Source organism: Labeo rohita, chromosome 3 (genome assembly GCF_022985175.1).
Source record: "Labeo rohita strain BAU-BD-2019 chromosome 3, IGBB_LRoh.1.0, whole genome shotgun sequence".
Taxonomy (NCBI): domain Eukaryota; kingdom Metazoa; phylum Chordata; class Actinopteri; order Cypriniformes; family Cyprinidae; genus Labeo; species Labeo rohita.
Genome location: NC_066871.1, coordinates 29,907,573 through 29,923,167, shown reverse-complemented (window position 1 = coordinate 29,923,167; position 15,595 = coordinate 29,907,573). Strand labels below are relative to the sequence as shown.

At 36.2% G+C, this 15,595-nt stretch overlaps 2 protein-coding genes and 1 non-coding gene across 3 annotated transcripts; all 3 read left to right on the top strand.

Moving 5' to 3' along the window:
• The first annotated feature begins 1,797 nt into the window (after positions 1-1,797).
• chadla (chondroadherin-like a) lies at positions 1,798-11,465 on the top strand. Its single transcript, XM_051106874.1, has 10 exons — positions 1,798-1,894; positions 3,073-3,280; positions 3,570-3,764; positions 3,877-4,032; positions 6,664-6,809; positions 6,901-7,139; positions 7,461-7,738; positions 8,593-9,285; positions 9,872-10,038; positions 10,761-11,465. The coding sequence occupies exons 2-10, from the start codon at positions 3,122-3,124 to the stop codon at positions 11,089-11,091; spliced, it is 2,364 nt and encodes a 787-aa protein (XP_050962831.1). The 5' UTR covers positions 1,798-1,894; positions 3,073-3,121; the 3' UTR covers positions 11,092-11,465.
• A 1,773-nt stretch (positions 11,466-13,238) lies between these two features.
• Positions 13,239-13,310, top strand: trnaq-cug (transfer RNA glutamine (anticodon CUG)). The gene has a single exon. It is a non-coding gene; the product is annotated as a tRNA-Gln (tRNA).
• Positions 13,311-13,470: 160 nt separating this feature from the next.
• Positions 13,471-15,317, top strand: rbx1 (ring-box 1, E3 ubiquitin protein ligase). The gene is made up of 5 exons (XM_051106871.1): positions 13,471-13,601; positions 14,404-14,482; positions 14,596-14,666; positions 14,769-14,854; positions 15,113-15,317. The coding sequence occupies exons 1-5, from the start codon at positions 13,524-13,526 to the stop codon at positions 15,123-15,125; spliced, it is 327 nt and encodes a 108-aa protein (XP_050962828.1). The 5' UTR covers positions 13,471-13,523; the 3' UTR covers positions 15,126-15,317.
• The last annotated feature ends 278 nt before the right edge of the window (positions 15,318-15,595 follow it).

The following is a 15,595-nucleotide window of genomic DNA, read 5'->3' as shown; positions in this document are numbered from 1 at the left end:
AGTAGCTAATTACGTTACTTAGTTACTTTTTTATGGAAAGTAATGCCTTTACGTTACTTTTGCGTTATTTTTTAAATCTGGGCGGGGCTTTCTTCTTTGTTTTTAATATAAAACAATTTTAATGTAAAAGCCCTTTTACACCAAAAGTGAAATGAATTCACCTCAGGCTGTACATTTATGCAGGAGAATATCACTCTTCAGCTATAAAAAAAAGCACAAATATTAGTTTATCTAAAGCAATTTTTGCTTATTAGTATGGTTGAATTGAATCATCAAAAGTCAGCAGCAAAGACACTGGTTAATAAAATGGGATTAAATACATAAAGGATATTTGTTTTATTTAACATATTTAATTATTGCAGGGTTGCGTCATATTCTGAGTTTGCATTTCACTGTTTTTACTCATTTTGAGGAATACTGAATCTGTTTTTTTGAGTGAGATGAATTAATGCATGTTCACATTTAGTCTAGAATACAGTAACGTCATGTTTACTCAAATTTCCCGACAGGAGACTTGTCAATCAATAAATGGGGAAACTCAAAAAGTAACTCAGATATTTTCTTAGAAAATCAAAAGTAATGCGTTACTTTCCTAGTTACTTGAAAAAAGTAATAATATTACATAACTTGCGTTACTTGTAATGCGTTACCCCCAACACTATATATATATGTAGTAATTAAAGTGGATCAAAACCTTTCATTAAATTTGTCTTAAAACCGAACAGAATACCTGTTCTTGTCTTAGGACAACTTTGATGAACATACACTACCGTTCAAAAGTTTGGGGTCAGTAAGACAGTGCTTATTCAAAATATAAATATTTTATAACAATGAAAAAAATATATAAATATTTTATAACAATGAAAAAAAAAAAGAAACAATAAAAATGTACTGACCCCAAACTTTTGAACAGTAGTGTATAAATACACTACCGTTCAAAAGTTTGGGGTCAGTACATTTTTATTGTTTCTTTCTTTTTTTTTTCTTTTTTTTAAGAAATTAATACTTTTATTCACCAAGGATGTATTAAGTTAATAATTAAAAGTTTATTAAAAGTTATTTTGAATAAACACTGTACTTTTTAAACTTGTTATTCATGAAAGAATCCTGAAAAAAAAAAACACTGGTTCCAAAAAATATTTGGCAGCACAACTGTTGATATTATCCAACACTGATCATTCTAATAATAAATCCGCATATTAGAATGATTTCTGAAGGATCATGTGACACTTAAAACTGGAGTAACAGCTGATAAAAATTCAGCATTTCATCACAGGAATAAATTCTATTTTAAAGTATGTTAAAATAAAAAACATTATTTTATATTGTAAAAACATTTTGCAATATTACTGTTTTTTTTTTCTATATTTTTAATCAAATAAATGCAGCCTTGATGAGCATAAGAGACTTCTTTAAAGACTATTACAAGTCTTACTGACCTCAAACTTTTGAACGGTAGTGTATATGTATATATATATATATATATATATAATTATATATATATAATTATTATTATTATTTTTTTCTGATTTTGGAATCAGATTTTTTTTGCATTGGTTGCATCTTGAAGGTTGTAGGAGTGTACGTCAAGGAGACCGGCGTGCTCAACAGAAGACAGAAACTCATACAGGTTTGGAACAACGTGAGGGTTAGCAAGTGACCATTTTTTGGGTGAACTATCCCTTTAATAAAGGGATGACGCTCAGATGAGTTTATTTGCATAGGGGCGGGGTCATTCTGTTAGGGGCACATTCCTTTAAAAGACCCAGTAGATATTTCAGTATTGGCAGAAGTTTCCTCAGGTTTAGAGGTGCCTGGTTCAGGGTCATCAGCTAATGCACTGATCCTCATGATCAACCATTTACCATTCTGGGATTATATAATTATAATAGAGGTGAGTTTTGTTGTTCTTCTTTCTTCATCTTTGTTTATGGAAATAATAGTTTACATTCAGCTCAGTATTTTTAGTTTTCATCCCTACTTTGATCAAGTTAAAGTTTTAAATTGAGTATTAATGAAACACTCTGAATTTAAAAATGGAAATGAGTAAACTAGCCTAGTCCTTTTTTTCTCTCCATTCATACACTGTTGGAGCCTTTGTGAAATGTGCTACCACTGTGTTAAGTGTGTAAAGGGCAGGATGGGATCAGAGGTCAAAATGCAAGAATTTTTGACTTGAGAAGCTTGAATTTTTAACTGCTTTTCTTTGTATGTTTTGTATTTATATTCCTATGTTTTCCTGGGTAAAGTGCCTTGAAAAGCTACCCTAAATGTGCTATAAAATAAAATTTATTATTGTTATTAGAAATATTATTATTGTTGTTGCTGTGTTTGGTTTGAAATGGGAATGGAATCTTTAAAACAGATACAAGGACTGTAACAATTGTTCTCATATGTTAATTTAGTTTATTTACTGTATGCTACTATTCAAAAGTTTGGGTTAATATTTTCTAAAAGAAATTCACAATTTTCTCAGCAAAGATGCTCTATTGTGATCGTAAAGACTTTCACATTGTTACAGAAGATCTATTTTAAAATAAATTCTGTTCTTTTATTTATTAAAGAATCTCCACCAAATTTTTCCACTATAAGCGCCATAAGCGTTTCCGTCATAAGCTTTTCCAACGTTTATAATAATAAGAAATGTTTCTTGAGCAGCAAATCAGCATATTAGAATGCTTTCTGAAGGATCATGTGACACTGAAAACTGGCGTAATGATGTTGAAAATTCAGCTTTGCCATCGCAGGAATAAATTACATTTAAAAAGTATTTAAACAAAAAATGTTACATTGTTGTCTTTTAACTGCATTTTTCGATCAGAAAACTGAAGCCTTGGCAGGTATAAATTACTTATTCTATGAAACATTAAAAAAAAAATACTGACTGTTGTATTTTATTTTATGTAACATTTTATTATTTTCATGTACATATAAATAGACATGCTAACCTTTTTTGCACATAAAAGAATAGGCCTTATTTTATAAAATATAAAACTAAGCAAAATGTATTGCTTAAAGCTTTACACCACCTTGTCAGTATGTTTTTGATCTTTCCATTATATTCAAATCCAGATAACAAGAAGTTTCCATCGGATCGCTTGAGTTGGAGGAAGTCGGCGCCATGAGGCTGACAGTAGCATGTCTGCTTTTTTTCCTGATGACCTCTGTGCCTGTGGGTCACAGTGCGAAATGCCCACGTGTCTGTGTCTGCGATGACACAAAGCTCACTGTGACATGCATGGGGAAGAATCTCACACATATTCCTCCTACTATAAACGAGGCGAGTGTGATTTTCCACATCCAGTACAGAACACCATATAAAAATCATATCATAAATATAATTTACTGTCTGATCTCTCAGAAGTTTGCTTTCTCCACCATCAAACCACTAGACGATGCATGACACTATAACAGACTAAGCATTGTGCCCTCCTAACGTTCTTTCATAAAGGGTAAAAATGGGTATGCAGGGTTCTTCTAACTTCTAATACCTGACTAACTGTAAGCGTTATTATGAGCAGGTGGATCAACATTTTCATATGTGGTATTTGCAATGGGCTTTATCTCAGATCACCGTAAAATTGGACCTGAAGAGGAATAATCTTGGGGAACTGCCTAAAAGTGCATTCAAACACACACCCTACCTGACCCACCTGAACCTGCATGGGTGCAGTATCCAGTCCGTCAGAGAGGGGGCGTTTCGGGGGCTTTCACGTTTGGTGCAGCTTGACCTCACTAGCAACAATATTGACATCCTCTACCAGGTATATGCCAGCTATTTTCTTTGAGCTGTGGTAGTGTGTTTATTTGAGGTGAATGGAGGTATGAAATGTGTCTGTGTTTTTAGCTATGTTGCTACTCTCTCCACTCCTGTAGGAGTCATTTGATGGTTTATCATCACTAAAGCAGCTGTATTTAGACCGGAACCGCATTGAAGAGATCCATCCTGGAGCATTTGCTGCATTAAGCTCTTTAAACCTGCTCTCCCTCACTCATAACCAGCTAGTCTACCTCCCCAACATGGCATTCCAGGTAGGTACACTACCGATCAACAGTTTGGGATCAGAGAGATTTTTTGTTTTGAAAAGAAATTAATTATTTTATTCAGCAAGGATCAGTGTCTCCAGTATTCAGTATCTCCTCCTTTTGGTCAGAACTCAGACTGTTCTTTTTTAACTAATCTGGTTTACAGTTTTTGTAAACAAGAATATCAAAAACACTTAGAGTTTCACTGACACTTTCATTTAATTCAGAAATTTGTACAATGAGACTCATGATGTATTTGAGCTCTTTTGCTATATTAATGCTTAATCCCCTACTGAAAAATCAGCCAAAACCAGCCTAAGCTGGCTGGTTTTAAAGTGGTTTTGGCCATTTTTTAGCTGGACAGGCTGGTCTTAGCTGGTCAAGATGGGAGACCTGCTAAAAGAGGTGGTTTCGACCTATTTATTATTTATTTACTTGTATTTTTTTTTACTGAACAGTTGGTTTTAGCTATATTTTTTTTCTAAATCAGCTGGTTTTAGCTGGTCTTAACTGGGTTTTGGTGTTTTTTTTACTTAATCAGCTGGTTTAGCTGGCTTTAAGCTGGCTTTTTACTAAATCAGATGGTTTTACTTGGGTGAAGTTGTTTTTTTGCTGGATTTTTTTTCATTAATGTTAGCAGTATGTTAAATAATGTTGAAAATGTGCTAGCAATATGTTAACCATGCTAAAACATGTTAGGCAACTTCCTATTGTCCTAAAGACATGCTAACAACATGCTAATCATGCTAAAAACACGTTAGCAACATGCTAATAACATACTTATGTTAATAAGTGATAATGACATGCTAATCATGTTAAAACATGCTAGCAACATACTAATCATTTTAGAAGATGCTAGCAACATGTTAATCATGCTAACAACATGCTAATCATGCTACAAACATGCTAACATGCTAATCATGCTAAAGAAACAAGCTAACATGCTAATTATGATAAAACATGTTAACAAAATGCTAACCATGTTACAACATGATAACGTGAATCATGCTAGAAACATGCTAGCAACATGCTAATCATGCTAAAACATGCTAGCAAAATGCTAATCGTGTTAAAGTCATGCTAGTAACATAACAGCATGTCAATAATGTTACAAAACATGCTAGCAACTTGCTTATGTTTAAAACATTAACAGCATGCTAAAAGTCTAACCGTTAAAACATGCTAACAACATGTGAATCATGCTAGAAACATGTTAGCAACATTCTAATCATGTTAAAGAATATGCTAATCATGCTAAAAACATGCTAGCAACTTGCTAATCATGCTAAAACATGTTAACAAAATGCTAACCATGTTAAAACATGATAAAGTGAATCATGCTAAAAACATGCTAGCAAAATGCTAACCATGTTAAAATCATGCTAGTAACATAACAGCATGTCAATAATGTTACAAAGCATGCTAGCAAAATGCTAACCATGTTAAAATCATGCTAGTAACATAACAGCATGTCAATAATGTTACAAAACATGCTAACAACATGCTAATCATGTTAAAATCATGCTAGTAACATAACAGCATGTTAATAATGTTACAAAACATGCTAGCAACATGCTAATCATGTTAATATCATGCTAGTAACATAACAGCATGTCAATAATGTTACAAAACATGCTAGCAACTTGCTTATGTTTAAAACATTAACAGCATGCTAAAATTCTAACCGTTAAAACATGCTAACAACATGAATCATGCTAGAAACATGTTAGCAACATTCTAATCATGTTAAAGAATATGCTAATCATGCTAAAACATGCTGGCAACTTCTTAATCATGCTACAAACATGTTAACAAAATGCTAACCATGTTAAAACATAACAACACGTGAATCATACTAGAAACATGCTAATCATGCTAAAAGCATGCTAACAACATGCCAATCATGTTAAAATCATGCTAGTAACATGATAACAGCATGTTAATAATGTTAAAAAACATGCTAGCAACTTGCTAATCATGTTAAAAACATGGTAACAGCATGCTAAAATGCTAACCGTGTTAAAACATGCTAACAACATGTGAATCATGCTAGAAACATGTTAGCAACATTCTAATCATGTTGAAGAACATGCTAACATGCTAATCATGCTAAAAACATGCTAATACTGTAAAAACATGCTAGCAACTTGCTAATCATGCTAGAAACATGTTAACAGCTTGCTAATCATGCTAACAACATGTCAATCATGCTAAAACACGCTGGCAACATGCTAATCAAACTAGAAATATGATTAAGAACATGTAAACAAAATGGTAATCGTTTTAAAACTTTTTGGCCTGGCTTTTCTAAGCCAACTTCATAGTTTGTCATCAAACTTTATTCATCTAGTTTTAAATTGTTATTTTACAATGTTACTATTTTACTTAAAATTTGATCAAATAAATGCAACTTTGTTGAGTATAAGAGACTTCTTTCAAAAACATAAAACAAACGTATGTTATCGTTTTTCAGTGAATTCTACAATTCTCTCAAGGGTTCTATTACTTTGTCATAATCAGTCCAGTCTGAATTCACACTGATTTTGTTAGTTGGTTTGTAAGCGCTAATCTTCTGTAAGAGCATTTTGATATATGAATAATTTTCCTCCTGAATAATTCCACATATCTGTCTCCCAGGGAATGCTGAATATCCAGTTGTTGCGTTTGAGTCATAACTCACTAAATAATCTGGCGACTGAAGCCTTTGCTGGTCTTCTTGCGCTTACACACTTAAACTTGGACCATAATGAACTCCAGTACTTTCCTACCAAAACTATGACCAGGTAACCACTCTTTTTTTTTTTTGACAAACAAAATTAATTCTTGATGATGTTAGATACCTGCTGAACTCACTGTTCTTTCTTTTTGTCTCAGATTGGTGGAGTTGACTCACCTAGACATGAGTTTTAACCCCATGACATATCTGGTAGAGGAGAGTGTGTCCATGCCAAAACTCACACATCTCTCTCTGAAGCACATGGCCTTGCAGGACCTGTCTGAGTCGGCTCTGTCTCTGTCTCCTCATATTACTCACCTAGATCTGAGCTACAACCAACTCCCGTACATACAGGCCCTCAAAATGTCCTCTCAGCTCACCGGCCTTAACCTCACTGGTAATCATGAATACAGAATTGCCAACAGTCTCACTCTCAGTATTTAGTTTATTACCACACTAACCATTAAGTCAATATAATTATTTTCACAATAAACTTTGCAACTACTGTATTTGCAAGTTTTCGTTTTAAATGTATTTGATTTTACTTAATTTAGTTATTTTCATTGAATTAAGATTATTTTTAATCTAAAATTGTCTTACATGTAGTATATTGTTATTGTCTTCACATAACTGTAATTCTTGAGATTACATCATTTATTCATTTCAAATATTTCAAAATCAAACTGTGAAGTGATAACTTTCATTCACTGTCCTTCAGGGAACCCCATCAGATGTACTTGTTTACTGCAAGGGCTGAAGATGTGGGCGCTGAGCTCAGGAATCAAGCTGTATGGGGCCTGTGCTTGGCCACCACACCTCTCAGATGAACCTCTACAGGATGTTCAAGAACAGGACCTCCGCTGCAGACCACATGATGAGCTGATGCCGGATGTGATAGAAAAGGAAGGAAAAGAAGAAGATGGAGTGCAAGAAAAGACAGCGCCAACTCCGAATCCAAAGAAAAAGATCAAATGCCCAAAGAATTGTCATTGTGAGGTGAGAAAGGGTTGGAGTAGGGAATTTTAGTAATTTATTCATAATTTAATAAGATTTCTTCATCTTGTCTGTTATACAAAAAATGAACTTAAAGTAATAGTTCAATCAAACATGAATATTTGCTGAACACTTATTCACCCTCAGGCCAGAAAGAAAACACAATGCATTAAGAGGCGGGGGTGAAAACTTTTGGAATGTGAAGATCAGGGGAAATTCAACTAATTTTGTCTTCTGGGAAACATATTACTATCTGCTGTAGCTTCTGAGAGGGCAGTACTAAATGAAACAAATGATATTTAGACAAATCTTCATTCTGTTTAAAAGTTTTTACCCCCCAGAACTTAATGCATTGTTTTTCCTTCTGGAGCATCAGTGAGCATTTGAACCTTCTGTAATAGTTGCATATGAGTCCCTCAGTTGTCCTCAATGTGAAAAGATGTATTTCAAAATCACACAGTCATTGTTGGAAAGAGTTCAAATACACAAAAATGCTGAAAACAATAACTGTTCAGGACAAACAAGGCACTCATGAACAACTATCGCTAAACAAAAAAATACAGCTGTGGATCATTCAGGTAACAACACAGTGTTAAGAATCAAACGTATGTAAACTTTTGAACTGGGTCATTTTTATAAAATGTAAAATTATTTGCTATTATTTACTTGTGGACTATATGTAAATGTAAGTATCTTATTCAGGTCAGTACTAAATAAAAAATAACATTTTGTATGATCCCTCTTATTTTGGTAAAATAATAACATTTTGCAGATTCTGCAAGGTGTATGTAAAGGTTTGACCTCAACTGTATCTCCGTCTCACCCCATTTTCTGTTCTCCTTACTCTTACCATCAAGATTGCAGCTCAGCACGCTACATGTGAGGATCTTGGCCACACTAAAGTGCCCACTGGTTTCCCTGGCAACACTCTTCTGCTTGACATGCGTCGCAACCATTTCCATTATCTCCCTAGCAACAGTTTTCTCGGCATCCCAAAGGTTGTGTCCCTTCACCTGGACAGCTGTAAGATCCATGAGATTGAGGGTGGTGCTTTCCAGGGCATGAAGGGGCTAATGTATCTGTACCTGTCTGACAACCAGCTGTCCTCTCTGGATGCAAAAACCTTTGAAGGTGCCCATGAGATCCTGTATCTTCACCTAGAAGGCAATAAACTCACTCAGTTTCCTTCTTTAGCTGCACTGGCTCACATCCCCAAACTCCTTGAGCTGCATCTGGAGAGAAACCTTATAGCTAAACTAGAGCCTTCAGGGCTCCTTACCCCAGTCCCTCAGCTGACAGGCCTCTACCTCGATAATAACATCATTGCAACCATAGTGCCAAAAGCTCTGGATCCAGCACCCAAGCTGGATGTCCTTCGTCTTGAAGCTAATGCTCTAACCAAAGTGCCGAGTGATGCATTAGACCACGCCCCTCTTTTGTCTGAGCTCCGCCTCTCAGGAAATCCGATTCGCTGGATTAAACCAAGAGCATTTCAGGTGGTGGCTGAAAGTCTAAAGCACCTGCACATTGATAGGATGGGTCTTCAAAAGGTATACATATTTTTACGCACTATTAAAGGGATAGTTCACCCAAAAATGACAATTCTGTCATTAATTACTCGCTCTCATGTCGTTCCAAACCTGTAAGACCTTTGATCATCTTCAGAACACAAAGATATTTTGGATGAAATTCAAGAGCTTTCTGTCCCTGCATCATGATACACTCATGAACGCACATCAGAGACTGGCCCAGAAGAGAAGAAATTGTTGAATAAAGTTATTTTTGTTTTCTTTGCACACAAAAGGTAGCTTCATAAAATTATGGTTGAAGCACTGATGTCACATGGACTATTTTAATGATGTCCTTTCCTTTCTGGGCCTCGAACGTGGTAGTTTTGCTGCTGTATATGTAGGGTCAGCTCTCAGATGTCCTCAAAAATACTTTAAATTGTGTTCTGAAGATGAACGAAGATCTTACAGGTTTGGATTGACATGAGGGTGAATAATGACTGAATTTTTTTTTTTGGGTGAACTATCTCTTTAAATGATAAAGAAACAACAGTCAATCCTTGCTTTTACTAATCTCAGTAATGGACAATGTTCCTTTTCTCTCTCCTTGTTTGATTTGTGGTCGAAGATGAGTGCGAGGTCTCTGGCAGGGTTTGGTCCTGGTCTGCTGTCTTTGTCTCTGGAAGAGAATCAGTTAGAGGAGTTGCCTGACCTTTTACCTCTTACTGGGCTCCAATACCTCAACCTCAACAAAAATCCACTGATGTGTAACTGCGAATTACTACCATTTTACAGGTGAGATATCTAGCTGTGTTTTTTTGTTTAGTGACAGTTGTTCATGAGTCCCTTGTTTGTTCTGAACAATTAAACTGCCCAAAGTTCTTCAGAAAAATCCTTCAGGTCCCACAAATTCTTTGGTTTTCCAGCATTTTTTTTGTATTTGAACCCTTTCCAACAATGACTGTATGCTTTTGAGCATCCATCTTTTCGCACTGAGGACAACTGAGGGACTGATATTTAACTATTACAGAAGGTTCAAACACTCACTGATGCTCCAGAAGGAAAAACGATGCATTAAGAGCCAGGCGGTGAAAACTTTTGGAATTTGAAGATCAGGGTAAATTTAACTTATTTTGTCTTCTGGGAAACATGCAAGTGTCTTCTATAGCCTCTGAAGGGCAGTACTAAATGAAAAATATGATATTTAGGCAAAATAAGAAAAATGTACACATCTCCATTCTGTTCAAAAGTTTTTACCCCCCAGGTCTGGAGCATCAGTGAGCATTTGAACCTTCTATAATGGCTGCATATGAGTCCCTCAGTTGTCCTCATTGTGAAAAGATGGATCTCAAAATCATACAGTCATTGTTGGAAAGGGTTCAAATAAAAATGTTGTCAGTTTAACTATTCGTGACAAACAAGGTAACAACACAGTATTAAGAATCAAGTGTATGTAAACTTTTGAACAGGGTCATTTTTGATCTATTTATCTATCATCTTAACTTTCTTTCTTTCAGATGGTTGAAAAATTCAAGTCTGAGCCGGGTTGAGGCTGTGTGTGGTTACCCCTCTGAGCTGCGAGGTCAGTCTGTGATGGAGGCAGCCATCTTTAAGAACTGTTCTGTAGAAAATGCTAATTCCTTCAACGAGACCTCCATCCCTACCAAAGCCACTACGCCAAAGAAACCCATGCAGTCCACAACAAAGGCCAGACCAGTGCAAACTGAACCTAAACCAGCAAAGACCAAACTAAAAATGGCTGATGAACTCAAACCAGTGCGGGCCCAGAAATCCAGGCCAAATAAGAAAAAAAGAGGAAGGCGACCAATGAAAAAAATGAATCAATGAAAAAGCCATAGAGTTTTTGATTTAACCCAAGTGGATAATGTGATATATTTATGTGGTGAACAAATTTGCTGCTGTTAGATTATGTTTAGGTAAAGACAGGTAAATGATGAACTGACTTTAACTGAAAATTGAGTGTTTACTATTGTCCTTCTACTCTCAACACACTGTTTTCATGTTTAATATTGTAGAGCTGCTTTGACACAATCTGTATTGTTAAAAGCGCTATATAAGGTGACTTGACTTAAAGCTGATAAACATATAGTAACTATAGTATTTATAGTGCAGTTTTTACATCCACTCTTCATAGTTATTAAATGTGCATTTTATTTCATGGTAGAAATGAATAATTTTGAATATGTGAACCATTCCAGGAAACGCTGATTTTTTTGTCATATATGAATTAACTCATATGGGTTTTCACACTATTAACTATGTCATTTCAAATAAATTGTTTATTTAAAAATGTTCCGCGTTTCTATACAAGTCTACAGGTCCTTTTCAAAAAATTAGCATACTGTGATAAAGTTCATTATTTTCTGTAATGTACTGATAAACATTAGACTTTCATATATTTTAGATTCATTACACACAACTGAAGTAGTTTCAAGCCTTTTATTGTTTTAATATTGATGATTTTGGCATACAGCTCATGAAAACCCAAAATTCCTATCTCAAAAAATTAGCATATCATGAAAAGGTTCTCTAAACGAGCTATTAACCTAATCATCTGAATCAACTAATTAACTCTAAACACCTGCAAAAGATTCCTGAGGCTTTTAAAAACTCCCAGCCTGGTTCATTACTCAAAACCGCAATCATGGGTAAGACTGCCGACCTGACTGCTGTCCAGAAGGCCATCATTGACACCCTCAAGCAAGAGGGTAAGACACAGAAAGAAATTTCTGAACGAATAGGCTGTTCCCAGAGTGCTGTATCAAGGCACCTCAGTGGGATGTCTGTGGGAAGGAAAAAATGTGGGGCAGAAAACGCTGCACAACGAGAAGAGGTGACCGGACCCTGAGGAAGATTGTGGAGAAGGACCGATTCCAGACTTTGGGGGACCTGCGGAAGCAGTGGACTGAGTCTGGAGTAGAAACATCTAGAGCCACCGTGTACAGGCGTGTGCAGGAAATGGGCTACAGGTGCCGCATTCCCCAGGTCAAGCCACTTTTGAACCAGAAACAGCGTCAGAAGCGCCTGACCTGGGCTACAGAGAAGCAGCACTGGACTGTTGCTCAGTGGTCCAAAGTATTTTTTTTCGGATGAAAGCAAATTTTGCATGTCATTCGGAAATCAAGGAGCCAGAGTCTGGAGGAAGACTGGGGAGAGGGAAATGCCAAAATGCCTGAAGTCCAGTGTCAAGTACCCACAGTCAGTGATGGTCTGGGGTGCCATGTCAGCTGCGGTCAATGCAGCTAGCTATCAGGAGATTTTGGAGCACTTCATGCTTCCATCTGCTGAAAAGCTTTATGGAGATGAAGATTTCATTTTTCAGCACGACCTGGCACCTGCTCACAGCGCCAAAACCACTGGTAAATGGTTTACTGACCATGGTATTACTGTGCTCAATTGGCCTGCCAACTCTCCTGACCTGAACCCCATAGAGAATCTGTGGGATATTGTGAAGAGAAAGTTGAGAGACGCAAGACCCAACACTCTGGATGAGCTTAAGGCTGCTATCGAAGCATCCTGGCCCTCCATAACACCTCAGCAGTGCCACAGGCCGATTGCCTCCATGCCACACCGCATTGAAGCAGTCATTTCCACAAAAGGATTCCCGACCAAGTATTGAGTGCATAACTGAACATAATTATTTGAAGGTTGACTTTTTTTTTTTGTATTAAAAACACTTCGGATGAAATATGCTAATTTTTTGAGATAGGAATTTTGGGTTTTCATGAGCTGTATGCCAAAATCATCAATATTAAAACAATAAAAGGCTTGAAACTACTTCAGTTGTGTGTAATGAATCTAAAATATATGAAAGTCTAATGTTTATCAGTACATTACAGAAAATAATGAACTTTATCACAATATGCTAATTTTTTGAAAAGGACCTGTATACAGAAAATATTCTGAAATGTATGTATAACACAATTATATCAGCATTACTTTAAATACAGAAATATTCTACAGAATCGCCAACTGGTTCCATGGTGTAATGGTTAGCACTCTGGACTCTGAATCCAGCGATCCGAGTTCAAATCTCGGTGGAACCTAAACTTTTCCTCTTGACTTTAAACGGTGGAGTTTATATTACTATCATTATGTTGAAAGAATCAACTGCTCAAATATATTTATATGCTTTAATATAACCAGAATTATAAACACCCTACAGTCATGGTTTATTTTACTGTCAGTTTATCACTGATTATTAAACTGAGGAAATATACGAGCTCACTTACTCTCGCGAGATCAGAGCATTAGCAAACATGGCGGCTGCGATGGATGTAGACACCCCGAGTGGAGCGAACAGTGGAGCTAGTAAAAAGCGTTTTGAAGTGAAAAAGGTACAGTATTGAGATGTCATTGTTGAGTATTGATATCAAGTGTATATATATTTAAACCGCTTAGCCTTTTTTAAAGTGTAAACTCTTTCACAGCGGCGTGTTTATAATCCCCGGTTAGCATTGGCGGCGTTGCGCTCTCTCATCATTATTTGTTAATCACCCGACCGCGTTCTTTTTATGACTACAGTCAGCTTTTAATATATTCTTTATATATATAGAATCTGATATTATGTAGAAACATGTAATTTAGGCGTTTCTGACGTCTCTGATTTGAACTCTAGTAAATTCTGCGGCGTAATCCGAGAGATTATTAAACCAGGCCACTAGATAAATGAAGAACAGAAATCATTTTGGAACCTAGCGAGTTGCATTTTTAAACTTGTTCAAAACGTTCAGTTAGAACAGTTTTAAGCATCACAGGCGCTTTCAGAACGTTCGATTCAAACAGTTTTAGACTTCGTAGACGTTCGATTCGATCGTTTTGGATTTAACAGGCACGTTCCAACATTTTTTTTGAACAAACATCAGGGTAGTTCTGTTCTGTTTCTTAAATACAGTGAATATGGTAATCATTTAGTTCCACACTATATAGCATATCATGTAAATTTACTCAATTTTGACATGTGTTCTGGTTATTGTGTACGGATTGTAGCTGTTTAACAGTTGATTTATTTCCTGATGAATCGAGATTTACATTAAGTTCCAGCCTCACTGGAAAATAAAATGGTTATGAATTGCCATGACATTTTGTTGAGGAGATCTGTTTGGTTGAGTTAATTTCAGAACTCTGTTTTTCTTGCAGTGGAATGCTGTGGCTCTGTGGGCTTGGGACATTGTAGTGGACAACTGTGCCATTTGCAGAAATCACATTATGGATCTCTGTAAGTATCAGCTCCCATGTGGTCTCGTCTGACTGTGTTCCAGGTTTAGTTTCTTGTTACATACTGTCATCTGCTATTTAGTGAGTTGTCATTGTCGTTTCATCTTCTCTCAGGTATAGAGTGTCAGGCCAATCAGGCGTCAGCTACATCAGAGGAGTGTACAGTGGCCTGGGGAGTCTGTAATGTGAGTTTGATCACACCTACACCAACCAACTATCTTTGATTGGCTTAAAATCAAAATGTGGACTGTGGTTTGTGTTATAACTCTGCGTTTTTGGTTTTGCAGCATGCATTTCATTTCCACTGCATCTCTCGCTGGCTGAAGACCAGACAGGTGTGTCCTTTGGACAACAGAGAGTGGGAGTTCCAGAAGTGAGTGACTTTTATTATTAATAGAGAATCCAGTCAAGATCCCTCAGACCACAGTCTAGATAACCCATTTTATATATCACCTTGAACTAGCTATCAGCAGCTGTACTTGCCAGAAATGGTTTTCCCTCATTATTTGTATTTTCCAGAAGTTTATTATTGAGAAGTGACAATGCGTTGTTCTAATCCCACATTTTCTGACATTTTATCGGTTGTAAACGTTTGTATTAATATTTCTCTTTTCATTGCTCTGTTTTACAGGTATGGCCATTAGCAGCAGCTGTGCAGCCTGGTGTTTGTTCTTCAGATCCAGGATTTTCCTTCCGGAGATGCATTTTTGTTTAGTTGTCATCTTTCTCTCTGTCAAAGACCACTTGGTCCACATTAAAAGATGTTATTCTAGATATGATGTTTTTTATTTCATTGTTTTGTCCAGTAAATTACCAATAAAGTAACTTTAAAGTCAGTTCTGTCAGTTCCAGTGTTTCTATCATGAGAACTCTCTGAAGATTTTAGCATGGTAATGGATATTAAAATGTTAATGTATTTAGTCTTGGTGGAATAGATCTGCTGTGCTGCTGAATTGCAGCTGCTGCTGCTGTCAGTACATACACACATATGCTGCTGTGAGTATTTAAGATGTACTGCTGCTGCACATGTACAGTGGCATGCAAAAGTTTGAGAACCCCTTGCAGAATCTGTGAAAATGTTAATAATTTTAACAAAATAAGAGAGATCAAACAA